At 41.0% G+C, this 18,300-nt stretch overlaps 1 protein-coding gene across 4 annotated transcripts in view; it reads left to right on the top strand.

Annotated features, from left to right (window-relative positions):
- Window positions 1–18,300, top strand: part of SMARCA2 (SWI/SNF related, matrix associated, actin dependent regulator of chromatin, subfamily a, member 2) — a 181,967-nt gene that overhangs the window by 133,282 nt on the left and 30,385 nt on the right. For all 4 annotated transcript variants that reach the window (XM_057724018.1, XM_057724017.1, XM_057724016.1 and 1 more), the window contains exon 28: window positions 12,540–12,757. In XM_057724018.1, the coding sequence (XP_057580001.1) occupies window positions 12,540–12,757 (218 nt within the window). The remainder of the gene's footprint in view (window positions 1–12,539; window positions 12,758–18,300) is intronic.

The following is an 18,300-nucleotide window of genomic DNA, read 5'->3' as shown; positions in this document are numbered from 1 at the left end:
AGCTTTATTGCAGTATAACCGACACGATTGTAAGATGTAAAGTCTGTGTTGTGCTGATCCGATGCAGGTATGCATGGTGAAAGGATTCCCCTCGTCTAGTTAATTAACCCATCCGTCACCTGGGGGAGAATCCTGACACTTAACCAGCAAACCACACTGAGGGCAGGCTCTTCCCAAATTATGGGCATCTGGCCCTTGCCAAATTCAACAGTACTATATTCTCTTTTGCTTTTAAGCAACTTGTCTTTTATGAAGTTTTGATTGTATTCACTGTTTGTAGAAATAAGAACCCTGTTTCGTTTCATGACTCTAATTTTATGTAATATCTGACTGAATGATGTAGTTCCAACAGCAAGCATAACTGGCATCACGGTGTTGGACGTTACAGCTGAGTGTTGGTACGGAGCCAGGTGGAGAGAGCAGAAGGTCCACGCTGTGGGTGGAGTCTTAAGTAGAGGTCCGTTGAGGGAGCCTACAAGCTTCCTGCAGATTTGCTCAGGCCTGCACCTTGTAAAATTTTCTCTAGATGCTCTGTTTCTGAAGTGCATTTTAGGGGATGTCTTCTACACAGGAATGCCACTGCCCGTTAGAGCCTGTCCTTATGTTTGCCCCATGCAGGCAGCTGACCCTGTCTTGGTTGACAGGATCTCAGATTCTGCCCATGTTGATTTCAGCTGGGGATTCCCAGCAAAACTGCTGGTCCTGGCTCAGGATACCATGGAGCTACGGAAACCAGAAACCACGCAAAGCCAGAAGAGTGCTGTGTGCTTACTAGCAAAACCTGGTCATGTTTACCTCTGTTCTTGTTTGTGCTTTAAAACTAGAGATTCATTTTAACTTTATTGCATTGCAAATTGTGTTTGCAACATATGTATATTGCTGAGCTAACTGGGGCTCAAAATTCTGTTTAGAATTTTTAGCTTTATTGACTTGGCATTAAATGAGGAAGGACAGTCATATTTGACAAATAACCTTTTGTATACTTAGAAGTACCGTACGGATACAACTTGAGCAAATGTAAATCTGAAATTATTGTACATTTCCCAGTTGGCTTCTCAACTTTAACTGGAACCGGACATTCTTCTGCTGACACTCTCTTACTGTGTGTGTGTATATGCACGTGTGTGTGTGTACGTGTATGTATGTGTATTCACATGCATGGTCTGTATAGCCTAACCAGATACTGGTGTGTGTTGTGTTTATGGAATTGTGGCATCCTTGGGACCAGCTACTCTTTCTCCTTCCCACAGCATACTCTTTGCATATCTTTTGTTTCCTGTTTGTTCATAGTTTATAGTAATAACATCTCAGGCCATGTGTTACCTCATGACCTTCCTTCAGCTTCAACTTTCACACCAATGTGGACATGCTCTTTCACACGTGTAGTTCAAATTCCTAAGAGAAATGAACTAACTCAGCCAGTCACTCTCACTTGTGTTTATGCAGAGACCCTCAGGCCAGGCCCCGCACAAGCCTGGAGACAGGCCATCCTGGGGACAGGGGCCCATTCCCAGACCCACCGGGTGAGACTAGGGCCAGGAGAAGTTGCCTGCTTTGGAACGTAGATGCCAGGCAGGACATGCTGAGAGCAGGGCAGCTTCCCTTACGCTCTAGGATGGCATGAAAGAGAAACGCTGCCTTCACTTACTCAAAGGGATGTTTTATATACATACAGCCAGTCTTTGTTTTGCCCCATTGCAATAGGTACAAACTTCCATGACCGTGATAGAGTTAAAAAAAAATTCAGTCCCCCAAGTACACATTCCAGTTATCGTATGTGTTCGTTTGCTCGGGCTACCATAACAAAGTACCACAGGCTGGTTGGCTTAAACAATTGATGTTATCATTGTCCGGGAGGCGAGAAGTCTAAGTTCAAGGTATTGGCAGGGTTGTGTGTGTCTGTGTCCTAATCTTCTCCTCTTAGAAGAACACCAGTCATAGTGGATTAGAGTCCACCCTAATGACCTCATTTTACCTTAGTTAACAAAGGCCCCATCTCCAAATGCAGTCACATTCTGAGGTACTGGGGGTTAGGCCCTCAACATAAGAATTTTGCAGGGGGATACAGTTCAGGTCATAACACCATGGTATAGTAACTGTGTAAATTATAAGCTTTGCTATTAGCTCTTCAGTCCACTGTATAAATAACAGGTGCATATTATGATAAGTGACCAATCACATCACTTCTTCCAAAGTGTGTTGGTGATTGGTCCCTGAGCATCTGTTGTTCAGGCCATTTACAGACAGCAAAGCATGTAGTTGTGGTGCCTCCTTGCATCCCAATGATAAACCCACACAACATACTACAGAAATAATCAGGAGAGCAAACAGACCACCAGATATGAAAGTGGAGCAAAGAGACAAAAGCTAACAATGCAGGAAGTGAAATTGGATTTGAAAAGGGCAACATCAAAGTGAAGTAGGAGTCCTGCATGAAACTACAATACAAACCAGACTGAAAAAGCCAGTTGAATATAAAAAGCAAGCTGAAGTCACCTCAACATATTTTAAATTGCGCTAGGAACATGAAGCCACTAAAGGTTGAATTTGAGTGTTTACTTTGGATTGAAGACAATAATAATAGTAGTAGTAATAATATGTCCAATCGATTTGCCTAGGGTTCAGGCCAAAGTGTTGACTTTAGTTGCTGCATTGAAAGAAAATAATTACCAGGAGACTGGGGAAGAATATTTTACTGCTCGTAAAGGCTGATCTCACCATTTCTGAAAGGGGCATGAATTGATTATTGTTGAGTGGGCTTGGTGGTGCTGCCAGGGCACATACAGGCATGGCTGGGACGTCTGCACCCAGGTTCCAAAGATCAGTTAAGGCAGGAGGTTGTGATGATCACAGATGTTTACTGCTGACGAGACAGATCTTTTTTGGAAGACAACCATATCACGAGTTTAAGTGAAGAAAGATGTAGGGTCGCAAAGTGGCCTTTGGGAGTGGACTACATATTCGGTGCAGAGGAACTCAGCGAAGGCAAACTTACCAGCATATAATGAAGAAAATGGTTGTGATGAAAAGGATGAAGATGTCCCAGAGGAAGTGACACCAGCAGGAAGAAAAAAAAAAGAAAACTTCACATTAAAGCAGCTCTGAGAGATTTCAAGACATTGAGAGGGCAAAAGGATAAAACGTGGAAAGCTGACCCTTGGCAATCTGCCAAGGCTTAGGAAAGACTCTTGCTCTGCACCGTAAGTTCTTTGATGAGAAGAAAAAGAAGCCAAGTGCTATCCAAATATTCTTGATACGTTTTTTCTTAACCACTTTAATGTCATATGTCTGATGTTTTAAATTAGTTTACCAAATACTCATTTTACTGTGCTTTTCACTTCCTTGGAAATGCATAACCCACAATAAGTTTTTACTGCTTTAACATAAATTTGTCAGTGTCATGGAATGATCATCATTTTCCCATTGATTATCAGGATGACTTTGTTCAGTTTCAACCTCGTTCAGTTTCGATTTGCGTGGTCACTTTTCCATGCAAAGCAAGGACTGCATTGGTGCATGTGTAATACATGTGTGCGTGCGTGTGTCTGTCTGTCTTTGCTGGAAGTGTTTCTGAGATGTACCGTGTTATGTTTTGAGTTGTGTTATTTATCTAAGCATCATTTAGCCTTTTCCTGATAGTTCAGATTCATACTCTGGGCTGTAAAGTAGAATAACCTCCCAGCTAGGGTGTGGTTTACGCAGCTGCACTTCCAGAGTCCCAGAGTTCAGTCTGTGACTGACTGAAGTTTTTAATTGAAGCATAGTGGATTTACAGTCTTACATTAATTTCAGGTGTACAGCATAGTGATTCAGTATTTTTACAGGTTGTACTCCACTAAAAGTTATTGCAAGATAATGGCTGTAATTCCCTGTGCTGTGTGGTGTATCCTTGCTTAGCTGTTTTGTACAGAGTAGCCTGTAGCTCTCTTTTATATATATATATATATATTTTAAGAACTTTTATTGAGATACAGTTAACATACAATAAACTGCATTGTATTTAGAGTGTACAATTTGGTATCCCAATCTCCCAATTCATTCCCCCCCAACCCTCCCCGCTTTCCCCACTTGGTATCCATATGTTTGTTGTCTACATCTGGGTTTCTGTTTCTGCCTTGCAAACCAGTTGATTTGTACCATTTTTCTAAAGTCCACATATATGTGTTAATATACAATATTTGTTTTTCTCTTTCTGACTCACTTCACTCTGTATGACAGTCTCTAGGTCCATCCATGTCTCTACAAATGTCCCAATTTCGTCCCTTTTTACGGCTGAGTAATATTGCATTGTATATATGTACCACATCTTCTCCATCCATTCATCTGTTGATGGACATTTAGGTTGCTTCCATGTCCTGGCTGTTGTAAATAGTGCTGCGATGAACATTGGAGTGCATGTGTCTTTGAATTATGGTATTCTCTGGGCATATGCCCAGCAGTGGGATTGCTGGGTCATATGGTAACTCTGTTTTTAGTTTTGCAAGGAACCTCCATACTGTTCTCCATAGTGGCTGTAACAATTTACATTCCCACCAACAGTGCAAGAGCACTCCCCCCCTCCACACCCTCTCTAGCATTTACTGTCTGTAGATTTTCTGATGATGCCCACTCTAACCAGTGCGAGGTGATACCTCACCGTCATCTCGATTTGCATCTCTCCAATAATCAGCGACGTTGAGCAGCCCTTCATGTGCCTCCCGGCCATCCGTATGTCCTCCTTGGAGAAATGCCCACCTAGGTCCTCTGCCCATTTTCTGACCGGGCCGTCTGCCCCTTTGATACCAAGCTGGATGAACTGTCTACATACTTCAGAAACCAATCCCTTGTCTCCCATTCTGAGGGTTGTCCCCTCGTCCTGCCCATCGGAGTAGTCTGTATCTCTTAATCCTGTACACTTCATCTCTCTGTGCCTCAGTTTCCTCACCTGTAAAATGAGGAGGATAACAGGACCTCGCAGGACTTTTGTGAGGATTAAATGAGCAAATGCGTATAAAGCACGAAGTGCCTGGCAACATGGTGAATAGTGTGTTAGCTGCTGCTCCTGCTGTCAGTGGTGATGGTGGTAGTGGAAGGATTCATGAGGCCATGTATCTTAAGATGTATTGAAATTGGTGCTCTTTCCTTCCTCGATGAAATGGCCTCAGACTGCTGTGCTCTTGATTTCTTGTGTGGCTTTACTTATGTGGCCTCCTCCCTTGTAACTTGGCTCTTGGTGGCCTTCTTTGCATCTGCCTCAAGCAGAACAAGCACCCTACTCTCAACCCCCCTCTCATTTGAACTTGTTGCTTTAACCACAGTGGGTTTACAGAGCAGAGAATTGGTCTTGCACTGGTAGCCTATAAGCCTGGGTGGGGGCTCTGTCCCTCCTGGATGGCCTGTCACTGGGAAGCCCCGAAGAGCACCATTTATTTGGTTCCAGGAACTGCACTTTGCCATCTGTCATCATCTCCAAATGAGGTGATACTCCTAATCATTGTGTTTTACTATCCATCTCAGAAGCATTGCATTACTCTTTGTAAGCACTGAAATCATGCCGCAATCTGTTACCTTCTTTTGGCATGTCTTCGTTTTCTTAGGATCCTGAGAACCTTAAAGTACACATGTGGCCCAGGCTCCCTGGGAAGCTCTGCTCTACAGGTGAGGAGGTAGAGTTCTGGCTGTTAGGAGTTGATAGTAACTAGATGAATGGTCTTGGGATAAGAAAGCAGAACCGTAATTCTTTTAATTCTCCGTTGTGGCTCTAAGCCTCTCACAGGCTCCCAAGTTCTCTCTTGGGTTCTGTGGTCAGTTCCACCAAGGGAGCTAGAGCATAGGACTTGCCTAGCTTGTAAGAACAAAGGGGTTAACACATTATGCTTGTAATGTGGTAGGGTCTGCAGGGCCAGAGGTTTGGGCGGCGACCCTCCACTCAATCTAAGTCTTTCTCTGAAAGCATTGTGGTTAATACTGCCCAAAAGGTACATAGTTGATCTTGTCGCTGAAATTTTTATTGTCCCTGTACTTTTTCCCCTTCCCAACCTCCAGTTTCTTTTACCTGAAATATGTACTAATTTATTGATACCTCGTCTCAGTTGTGTAAACTGTGGCTCCCCATTTCCCCGCCTCCTCCAGGTGTCCTTATGTGGCTTCCTTATGCCATTAGCAGGGGAAAGAAGGAGCCTTGGATCATTTTTGCAAAAGTGATCTAAAGTTGTCAAACAAGAAACTGCACAGCTCTCAGTACCGGAAATTCAGTTAAACTGAGCCTCCATCTGCTTTCCCTTAATGGCCAGCGTTGTACATTTCAGTCCCCAACTCGGGAGAGCTGGTAATGCAGCCGGCATCTGAGTTGCCTGACAAATGAGTGAAATAAGAAATGAGAATCTATTAAATTGTCACCAGTTAATTGCATCCCAGAGGGAAAAAAAAATTTTTTTAAACTATGCTAATAAACTTAGCCTTCAGCTTAACTTGTTTCGTTTCTTGAGTATTTGAGGTATTTGTTAACAACAGTATAGTTTGTGAATAGGTATGTCCTGTGTACAGATATTTCCTTACATCGTGGATATTTCCTTAATAACACTGAATGAGTGAATAATTGAGGATCTTTGAAAAGGCTTCTAGTCATTGGCCAGGGCAAGACCAAGCGTGCTTCTTGTTGAAATACTGTAAGGTTTGAGTTTGGAAGGAAAGCCAGCAAGATTTCACTAGCATTGTGTGTTGAGGTGTTAGGAACACGTATGAGCCTGCAGTTGTTGGGGATTTTTCCTTAATATTTAGAGAATCCGATTTCTTTTTCAGGGACTTTTTTATTGGGGTAAAAAGCACATAATGTAAAATATACTATTTTAACCATTCTAAGTGTATATTTCAGCACCTTGTTGTGTACACATGCCCGTTCTCCACTCCAGGACTTTTTCATCATCTCAAACTGAAGTTCTGTACTCACGAATCAGTCGCTCCCCACACCCCTATCCACTCGACCCCTGGGACCATTGTTTTCCTTTCGCATAGAAGTGGAATCGTACAATATTTATCTTTTTGGGTCCTGCTTATTTCACCTCTGGAAATTTGATTTTATACATACTTGTCTATCAGATTGCTTTGAGGGTGGTAATTGTTGACCTCAAAAATAAAAGTTATTTTACCAGCAGAAATGAGCTTGTTCAGGAATAGCAGAGAATTGTTATTCTGGACAGGCATGCTATAACAAAAACCATAGGCAAGTCCAACAGACAAAGGAGGGGAACGTTATTTTATGGAGAAAAAGTCAGAAGTTGGGAAGGGTTGTTTTGAATAAAATGTCAGTGGAGAAAAGGGAGAGTTCAGGGTGATGATGGTTTCTCACTGGCTGAGTTGCTGGGTTAGTGGATTTCTTAGAGGAGATGCAACGGAGAGTTGACTCGAGCAACTTGGGGCTTAGGTGCGCCAACCTTCCCAGCAGTCAAAAATCTGTGTGTAACTTACAGTCGGCCCTCTCTGCACCTGCGGGTCCTCTGCACCCAACTGAGGATTCAACCAGCTGCAAATCGTGTAGTGCCGTAGTGTTTACTGTTGAAAAAACTCAGTGTGTAAGTGGATCCACACAGTTCAAACCCATATTGTTCAAGGGCCAACCATACATCTGTTCCTGTTGGGTCCTGTAGCTGGTGATCCTGTGCTGTTGATGAATCTTCTTTTGGGGTCTGTAGTTGACAGTGCTCCTGTAACTGACGTGGAGTGGTGCTTTCTGAGAGCTCCCCCTTCTGGCCTCCCGACTCCATTTTCACGAGGGCCTCCTTTTTTTCATTTTCACATGGTAATCAAAAACTTACAATTGTCCATTTTCAGCTGTGGGTCTGGAATTCTGTATCCAAAAGTGCTACAGTCTTTATTAAACCAAGTGACTAAGTGATGTGGCATTTTGAGCAAGAGCTCCACATTCAATTTTTTTTGTTGTTTAATATTCGTATTAGAAGAAAGTTTCTCATACGTGAAATCTTAAATTTTCTTCCACTTATTGATTGTCGCTGCTACAATTGCTCTGGTTGCTTGGGGGATCATTACCTGTATTATTTGCTTCCAGGTCTTATCGGGGCTTGAGGGAGTTTTAGTCTCCCTGAATATTGGAATCAGGTTTAGTGGTCCTCAGGAAGCACTAGAATTGACATGTAACTGGCAGCAATTCTCTGTCTTTACTGCTTAGCCCTCAGTTCTGTAACACCCACCCTCACCCCCAGCAGCATCCTTGGGTCTTATTCTGGAATCCAATTAGAGTCATAAGGGAGGAGGACCCCCCAGAGAGAGAAGAGGGAGAGAGACAGACAGACAGAGAAAGTGAGACCTTGTCGGGGGCAGATATTTAAATATGAGAGAGATTTACATTTAGAAGACTGAATTTCCCATTTGATATCCCAGAGATGCCCCGTGCATTGTCTAGAATTGCTTTCTCATTGCTCCTTTCAGTTTTTCTTAAGACGGTCTGTTCCACGGTAAGGGCTGTGCCGCACTGCTTGGTGGATTTGGAGACGCTGAGTGGAAACGACAACCACAGTGAAACAATGCGCCCGGAGTTTGCTTGTGGCTTTTGTTTGCTTGTTCCTGTTTACCTATTCATAGGCATGGATGTGTTCTGCTGCTGCCTGGTATTGTGGAGTTACGTATAATAGCACCCCACTATACCACAGGTTGAGAAGAGCAAGGATAATGCACACTTTCAGGACCGTTCAGCCTTCACGAAAAGACGTAGTGTGTGTCAGGATGACAGGGCACACAGCTGGACTCACGTGCAGCTGATTCCCGGGTCTGCCATGTGCTCTGTAAGCTGCAAAGTGTTTCCTTTAAAACAGTTAATCCTGCACAATTGTTTCCTGCATTTTGTTATCAGAACCTACACACACACACACACACACACACACACACACACACACACGCTGCTTTCTTAACTAATTGGGGAAAGAGCCACTCTGTATCTCATCCCTACACATTCTGTGTCATGACCATGTATTCTTTAAAAAAAAAAAATTGAAAGAGAAAGAGAAAAGGGGGGGAGGGGGAAGAAGGTTGCCATCCAGTGGAGGAAGGAGTAATTCCCAGCTTCATTCAGGAAAAAACGCAGGCTGAAATATGTTTAACTATTTTAACTTGGCTGGGGATTTTTATCCCCAGAGGGTTTTTTTTCCTTAGTGACATCGGGAGCCAAATGGGTGCCGTATGCCTTTAAGGGAAGAAGTGCCTCACCAAACTTCCCTGTAGTTGTGTCTCACCGTTTGGGTAGGGAAGGAAAGTGTTAATTTCTTATTTGTACACTTTTTTTCCCCGACTTCCTTCCTATTCACTTCATTAAATCTAGAGGCAGTTCGGCATGGGAGCCGTCTGTATGTTGAATTAGGGCTCGCACTCTTGCGCAACACGTCACCAGTCGGAAACTGGGGGTTTGCTTCTGTGATTTATTTCAATATTGTGCTGGTAAAAGGTTTGGAAGGGAATTCTTTGTGGGGTAGTACTTGAGCATTGTGTAGCAAGTTTTGTGTGTGTGTCACTCGCCCCTAGCCCTGAGTGGTGTCAGTGAAGCCAGAGGAATAAATAATTTTTTAAAGAGGAGAACAGTTTAAAATTTTCCATGAATAATTTTACTTACAGGCAGGAGTAATCTTACTCCACTCTCTAAGTGCGAAAAGCACTGGGAAATATTTAGTGAATTGATTTCCATTAGAAAAAGACCCTTAGAAATCCCTGAACATAAAGCACTGCATATGGATGTGTTTGGGGTCTTTGGGGAGGAGGGAAAATGTTTTGTAGTTCTCTGCATTCCTGCATAAAACCTTAATTTAAGGGGAATAATGGTCAGTACTTTGTGTGTTTCCTTGTGATTCCAAAACCTAAATTTAATAAGAATCTGCACGTATTAGCAATTGTAATAAAAATCGTTTCACCGGTTCTTTTTGCAGTTTAATTTGTTTTCGCTTCTTAGCTACTCCCAGATTTAGAGACTGAAAAGTCCAAATATCACAAGCTTATGCTTTGTTCCTTTTTTGCAGAATTGGGGAGGGGGTGGTAAGAGTAGAAATATTCTTTTCACAACTTCCCCCTCTTCATTTATCCCACAGAAAAGAAAAACAATGAAAAATTTTACAGCATGAAACTGAAAGTGAAGTGTCACAGTTGTTCGGGATTTTCTTTAAAGAGAATAACATATTGTATTAAAATACTTGAACTTGAGAACATGCACATTGCTTTTACTTACATGCATTTAATGGAAACATTCTTTCAGCCAAAAAAAAAAAAATCATTTTAAACTGCTCCAAAACCATGCAGCCTGTTTTCTTAAAGCACTAGAATGAGCTTTAAAATAACCAAAAAAAGAAAGATGAAAAAAGCATACCTGGTTTTAATTTTTTAAACATAAATCTGAATATTAATTTGTTTTCTTATTGGCTTAATTGTTCAAATGCAAGAATCAGAAACCACCTGAGCTAAAATCTCTAATTCTGCTGCCTGGAATAATAAGGGGGAAAAAAAATATGATAAGTAGTTGTCAATATTAAAACAGGCTGAAGGAGGAAGGCTTCGGGCCTTGTAGTAGGTAGAATGAAACAGCAGATTTGAGTATCCACAATCCTTTCAGTATTAAATTTTCAGTAAAATAAAATTACTTGTATATGAAAACATAGCCTTTCCCCAGCTCTCTTTTTTTTCCTGATCAGCTGATGAAGAGACTAGCAGCTCGCTGCTTTGCTGGCTTGTTAATTTTATCCCCACTAACTGTGATTTCCGATAGCCGGCCTGCTGATAGTGGTAAGGTAAATATCCTTTTTCGTTGCCGTCTTGAAGATTCAGTAGAGCTACATCCCAGGCATGTGTAGGTGTGTAACACATCAAAAGCCGGTGTTCTCCGTATTTCTGTGTGTAACTGGGTGCTTGAGGAGAGCAATACCATTAACTGTTGACAGCCTTGCATGCTGTATTTATATTAGCATGTTCAGCCTCCAAGATTTGCGGGACAATTTCCTTTTCTTCATCTTTGCTTTAGCTGCAGTGTGTTTAGCTGTATAGTGGGTGTCCTGCTTTTAGGCAAATGAATATTAATGAAATAACGTGGAGCTTTTTTTTTCTCTTCTTTCCTTTTTTTTCTTTTTCCTCATAACTCATCAGACCTCGCCTCCTTCATAGTGGTTATTTGAACACTGTAGGATCGTGATGGAAATTGTCTTTTGATTATTAAGGCCTAGGCTCAGACTGTCCCTTTAGGATTCTGTCTGTGTGCATGTTGCTTCTCTGGGTTTGCACGTTGGAAGATGCATAGAAAACCTTTTTTTTTTTTTTTTTTTAAATCCCACTGGCATTTTTAACATGCCAGGTTGTTTTGTGTTCTGCACCAGGTTTTCTTCACAAACCCTTTCTTTTTCAGAAGGCATTGTACATAAGTGAAAGAAATTGTGTCTGAGCTGTAATCACTCTTTATATTGACTGTTAAACTCACATGATCATAAATATTAGCCATGTTTGGTGCTGTGGAGAAATGAAGGTAATTGCCTTATGATTAGAGCTCTTTTCAGCTTCGAGAAAGGATTGATTAGCATTTGCATACTGGAGGCAATATTGAGGGGCAGGAGGAGCAAATAACAACATCAGTTATTTTGTGTGAGAAGCCAATCTTGAAATGTAATTTAAAGGTCTTTTTAAAAATTTTCTTTTCCATGATCAAATTTTCTCTTATCTGTGGTTGTTTTTTTCTTTGCAGTTTTTTGTTTTGTTATGTTTTTCCCCTTTATTTTTCTTAAGTTTTGAGATTTACCGGGGGAAAGAAAAGTTTAAACTTCTGGGTCTGTCACATGGATCTTTTAGCCATTTATGAACAGGTTTCTTTTTATACCTGGTTGTTTTTATAGCTATTTTATTATCTCTCTGCATTAGTGCTGCTGGCTCTGGTTTAAAGCAAGCGTTTGCAGGTAATTGGAAAAAAAAGTGTTTTTTGTTTGTGAGTGTGTGTGTTCTTTATCGGATGATTTAAGTGCGTTTACCCAGGAATGTGGCTTTGTACTTCCCGTTTCCTTGTTTGCTAATTGCTACGTTAGAAGAAAATCTGGATGGAATTTTGATTTATGTTGTGAAGCACGAGTAAATTGATGTAAAACCTCAGAGAAGAGAAGGTCAAAGCTTATATGATTGTAAGGATGTAGTCTTAGGGAGATTTTTTTCTTCACTCACCCCTTGTTTTGGTTTACCTTTTACCCTCTACAGTAAGAAGACAATAAAGCTCTTTTTCTTATATCAAGCTGAAATGTCATTTGGTTTTAGTTATCTTCAAACACTTAAATGTATAGAGCTTTTCATATTTGTCACATTCTTTGCTATTAGTGTTTCAGGCCTTCACATATTTTGCTCATGAAATAGACTTGGTTAAAGATGCGTTTATCCAATATGGTGGTCTTCTATTTTTCTTCTTACTTCACTGATTACTGTTAACTTTTATTTTTTGTTAGTTTCATTTTCTTCTAATTATCTAAATTGTTTTTTTTTTTTTTTCCTCTTCGGTGTTCTCTTGTCTTGAATTTTTCTCCTTCCTTCCCTATTAACAGGCCATTGAAGACGGCAATTTGGAAGAAATGGAAGAGGAAGTACGGCTTAAGAAGCGAAAAAGACGAAGAAATGTGGATAAAGATCCTGCAAAAGAAGATGTGGAGAAGGCCAAGAAGAGGAGAGGTCGCCCTCCAGCTGAGAAACTGTCACCAAATCCCCCTAAACTGACAAAGCAGATGAATGCTATCATTGATACTGTGATAAACTACAAAGACAGGTGAGTGTTTCATTCCTTCACCTCCGTCATCTTCACTAAGACCACAGGTAATGCTACCCACAGAGCAAGATTTATTAAGGTGTGTGCTGGGTTCTAAGGCCCTCTCTACCTCCTGTTTCATGGTTTTTGCTCCAGAGGTATCAGTAAACGTGTACTCTATTCAAAGAGGCTGCTCTTGATATTTTGTGTGATGTTTTACCAGGTATTATTTAAGATATTTGGAAATAGGAGTTTAGATGACAAAATTGAAAAAAAAGAAATCTAAGCTGGAGAAGCATTCTTAAAGATTCCCAAAATACCACCATTGATGTGGAAGGATTAGAAAGAGAGTGAAATTATACCTTTAGGTTGAGCTGTTAGAGGGAAAAAAAAAAAAAAAAGAGTCCTAGCATATTTAAGGTAAATATTCATGCTAAGACTTTGTTTTAAACCAAACCAATGCTTCCATCAAAAATACCATTCCTTCTTTCCTTCCAAGACACTTGAATTTCTGAGCACCTGTTTGAAGTCTTTCTTTCTAATAACCCTGCCTAGACAGGATGGTCTTTCAGCAAATTTACCTCTTTTCCATGAAACTTTTGAATGTGAACTTTGAGATACCTGTACTGGACACTATCCCAGGCCATTTTTAAACAGTAAAGAATTATTTGGAAACCAAAGTAAAAGATGTTTTAGAGTGTCAAGCAGCCCTACATAGTCGATAAACTAGTTAGGCTACATTTTGGTTAGTTTATTTGGTTTCTACTCAGTAATCATGTGGTGCAGTTTTAATAGGAAGATCACATCTCATTTCAGTTGAAAAATTGATAGAAAAACACATTTTATTTCTTTACGTTAAACAGTGGCATGAATCGATTTTTAGTTACCAAAACTTTTCGGCATTAACTGGTGTTGCTTTATATACCTGGAATTGTTTACCACGAATAACTTAAGTTGTGCTTTAAGTTCTTCATTGTAACTTTAGTGCATGTTTTTAATACAAGGAAGAAAACCTCATCATAAAGATTAAGTAGTATAAAAAGCAAGAAACTTTCAACCATGGGGTTTTATTGATAGCTCCTTACAGAAGATATAAAGACTTTTCAGAAATGGTGCAAGGGGCATAGGAGCAGATGGGTGTGAAAGGGTCAGAATTTCTTGCTCCTCTTTACCTACCAGGTCTCCAGGTCTCTCTCCCAGCTTACTATCTTACTATTTTCACTATTATTTTCCTTTTTTTTTTTTTTTTTTTTAAGTCATTCCCTTTGAGAATTCTAAAGTAGCCACAAAGGGCAGCCCCATTGCGTTAGGTTTGGATAAGCTGTTCATTGACACAGGAGAATGACAGTAATCTAGGAAGGAAAATTTGGCCACAAGATCATTCTTTGCCCAGATGAACACACACATTTCCTTGTAAACCAAGAATTGGTAATTCTCTCTGTCAAGTTTTTCTTCCTCCCCACGTGTACTGGTAGATTGGCTGGAGGCAGGAATAGTTTCCAGGAAGCCAGCTTGGACAATTACACCTTATTTTATCAGCCCCTGGTGTAGAGAAAAATAAGTAGAGAGCATCACTCTGCATATACCTGTAACTTTTTGCCTTTGTCTCGGGAGAGAGGAAATGTCTGTGGCTTTGACCAGGTTTGCCTTGGTATTTAACAGATATTGTGTTCATTACCTGCTGAGTGAGCCTAGGGCTGCTGTAACACTGAGAAGAGCCAAGAAAGTCCTTGGAGGTTTGGACGTGAGGCCTTTTATTCCAGGTTATGGCTGTCTCCTCCTTTAATGGTGTAAAAGATTAGGTCCCTAGCCTGTGGACCACATACTACCAACAGATTGTTTCATTTCATGTTTCTTTCTTTCCTTTTTAAGCAAACACATAAAGCTGGAGAGAGTTCTTATAAAACATCAGGGTCCCCCCCTCCTTTTTTGAAAACCCTAAACATCTGGCAGCACTCTACCCAGCCTTCCGTAAGGTAACAGTAGGAGTGGAGAAGAGACTACTCCACCCCCCAACGCCCGCGCCAAGGGCTGTCCTGCTCTAGGTGGCCACCGTCCCCATGGGTCACTGTCATCCCCCCAGCATGGCGTGTCCGTTGCCATCTCTCATGATGTTCTTCACACCTGGCCCCCTTCACTCCTTTATATCTCCTGCTGCTCCAGAGCCTCGTAGGCTTGTGATTTCCTGATGCACAGGGCTACGGGCCGGTGGCATTTCCAAAAACCACCCCCATGTACAGAGTAGTATGAAGTCATGTCCCTTGAACCTCAGCTAAGCACAGTGCAGTTGCTTAAGCTCTTGTCTTGGTTTAACTACCTGCACTTGAGTCCTGAGTCCACCATTTGCTGCCTGTGGGGCAGCCGGGCAACTTCCTTAACCTCCCTGACCCTCAGTTTCCTCGTCCACAAAATGGAATGATTACTGTACCTGCCTCAAGAGGCATTAGGAGGATTTGATGAGTTAATATAGCTCTTTGAACAGTTTAATTATTAATAATCAGGCTTTCAGACTATTTATAGCAAATCGGGCGGGTGAATGGAGCTCTGAGCACTGTAAAGAAACCGTCCTTGCTCATACGGTTTTCATATTGTTATTTCCAAAACCAGAAAACACAGTTTCACTGGGACTGATAATGGAGCATGTCTTTGGTTATACGATAGGGAGAGGATATTTAAATATTTCAAGATGCAGACATTGAATTACTTGTTTGTTTTCCCCCTTTCGCTGGTTTTATGTACTTATTTTACTTTTCCTTAAAATGCCTTGGTAAGGCCCATTCTGTTAGCACCCACGTTTATGTACATTCGGGGGAGTATGTTCTGAATTCTCCGCTGCTGCATGTTTCATGTATATTTCGTGTTAGCCATCCTCTGGAAAAAAAAAAAAAAGCACTCTGTTTATGTTTTTCATGTCTCTTACCAGATTTGGTGCTCAAGTAGGAGGCACTCAAATTAGGAGAGCCTTAATTAGAGACATCATATTTTTGGTTGGTTTTAGAAAATGCTGCTGAGAAATGTACTTCTCCATGTGTTGAGATTTTTGCACCAGTAACGTCAGTGACTAATATAGTAACTCAACCTACCTGTGAAAGAAATACCACCGGGACCAACCTCCTTCCCATCACCTCAGTCAAATGTTAGGGCTCTGACAGTCATGTACATTAGCAGCGTATTAAATAAGAACTGCCATCTATATTTAACTGATATATAAGAATTAATTAGCTCTTATGAGACAGTTTTGTTTTTTGTTTTTTTCTCAAAGTTCTTGCATGGTTCTGGGACAGATGTATCTATTTTTTTAAAAAGAACTAGGATAATTTAAGTGTCTATTTGTTGCCTTTATTTTCAGTGCCAGTCCTAATTTTTTTAGGGGGATACTTTTAAAAAATATGACCCAGCCCCCAAAGACCCAATAATTCTGTGCGATTCACAAATGTAAAATCTTTCTGCGGTAATCTCTACTACAGATAACACTGATCTGTTGTTACCGTTCCCACCATTTTATTTCTCTAAATAGAAAGCTTTATATGAAGTAGTATTGGAAGGCTTTGTTTTGATTTGTCAAGCGTACTTATATAGAGTGCTTTTAAAGTTATATTCTCAGTTTATATATATTTAACCTGAGACCCTTTATTTCTTGGAAAAGGGATTCATCCTAATTTGCATCTACACCCTTTAAAATTGCCCCTGTGAAGAGTGGGGTCTGGTGGAGCTATTCCAAATCTAGAGACACAGCTTATTGTTACTTGGGTGAGGAGGGAGATTCCTAGAGGAGATCCTTAGTGTTAGAAGGGGTTTTAGTTTTAGCTCTACCTGGTCCAAGGCCCCAGATGTGTCCCCCTGCATCACCTCTAGCAGACCACTCATCTACCTCGTGCGGACACACCCAGCATTAGCTCACTGCGTCAGGAAGCCCTTCAAGACACCAAAGGACAGCTCTAAACGCTCTAAACTGGCATTTCCTGTATTAAAACAGACTCAGCCCTCTGACTTCTAGCTATTTGTTCTGCTTGGAACTCCAGAGAGTCTATCTGTTCTCATTCCGAGAAATGTCCTTTAAAAATGCTCATAAACATATCTGCCTCAGGACATTCTCCTTCCGGTTGAAACACCTCACTTTGCTATCTGAGTGATACCTGGACTTCTACCATCCTGGTGCCCCTCCTTAGACACATTTAACTTTCTTAGTGTCCCATTTAAAACACGGCACCCAGAACTCCAGAGGTATTCTGACGGCAGCTAACTGCCAGATGGTTAGCCTCCTTATTCTGGACACCAAAATTCTGTTAACATAACTCAAGAGTGTGTTAACTTTTTCCACCAACCTTGACTCAGAATTAACTCACATTGAAAACATGACTTGTTGAAAAACTCCCTCTCCCGCAAAACATACACACAATTCTTTTCTCACATGAATGCTGCCAAAGTTAGCCTTCAGCTAAATAAACCTCTGATTTTTTTTATCCTATATCTGCTTATTCTTGTTCCTATATAGTTTCATCTTACTGATTTTTGTCCCATCATTCTAGTCTATTGATGTAACACTGATTTTTGTCTTTTTTTTTTTAAAAAAAAAACAAAGAACACGTTTACTTGTGTTCCTAAGTTGCTGTCATCTGAAGATTTGCTACAAGCTATTGCTGAGAAACTTCTAAAGGGCAAAGGACAGGTCTTCTATAACATGCCGCTGAAAAATCACTTAAAGTTGATGTGAATTTATTAATCAATAATCTTAAAAGTTTATGAACCATCTGTGAACTCACATGACCATGCTATCATGTCACCCACATTCATCTCTCCTTTCTCAAGGTTATCAAAAAAAAGCTAAAACCAAGATAGACCGTGTTTGTGGCCTTTCCAATCCATCAACCTAGAAACCCTGGGAAAGAATGAACTGAGGTTAGCTTGCTGTGGCTTTTTCTAAGAGACCCCCTACTGGTACTTAATGATGTTATTTATCTTCTCTAAATAGCCCCGTGGCATCTGAATAATTTCTTTTAAATTTTGACCAAGGGTCCACCTCAAGCACAGCCGTCTTGAAAGCGGGACCTTTGCTTATCTCTAGTCTTCTGATTCCATTTCTATTCTCTGTGATTTCTTAAACATCATTAGCAGAAGCAATCTACACACTCTTTCAGGATGTAATTAGTTTGCAACTGGACACTTGAACTCATTTGAAGCTTCTTGATATGCTCTACCGACTCTCCTATCAGTAGCTTTTGTTCAGCATTTATTATGCCTTGCCTTTCAAATCTGAGCATTGTTCACATTCCCGAAGAATCTGGAAACAGAATGTGAGGAGGTTATCGCCACCTCCTCCCCCTCTAACAGTTGTTTGAAGACTAGCAGGAGCGTACTGGGAGGATGGGCCCTGCTGTCTGCAGGGGATCTGGACTTCAGGTGCTGCTCTGAGGATGGACAAGGGAAGCAGCGGGGAGGCGGGAGATACCTTCCTGACCCTGGCACGTGGGGCCACGATACCTGATACCCTGTCCTATTCTTGCCCCTCGTTTTAAAAAACACTGATGACTTCCCTAAGAATGGTGGAAAGCCTCAGCTTGTTC

The sequence above is a fragment of the Hippopotamus amphibius genome, chromosome 2 (assembly GCF_030028045.1).
Source record: "Hippopotamus amphibius kiboko isolate mHipAmp2 chromosome 2, mHipAmp2.hap2, whole genome shotgun sequence".
Taxonomy (NCBI): domain Eukaryota; kingdom Metazoa; phylum Chordata; class Mammalia; order Artiodactyla; family Hippopotamidae; genus Hippopotamus; species Hippopotamus amphibius.
Note: the sequence above shows the minus strand (reverse complement) of the source record. Positions and strands in the feature narration are given on the sequence as shown.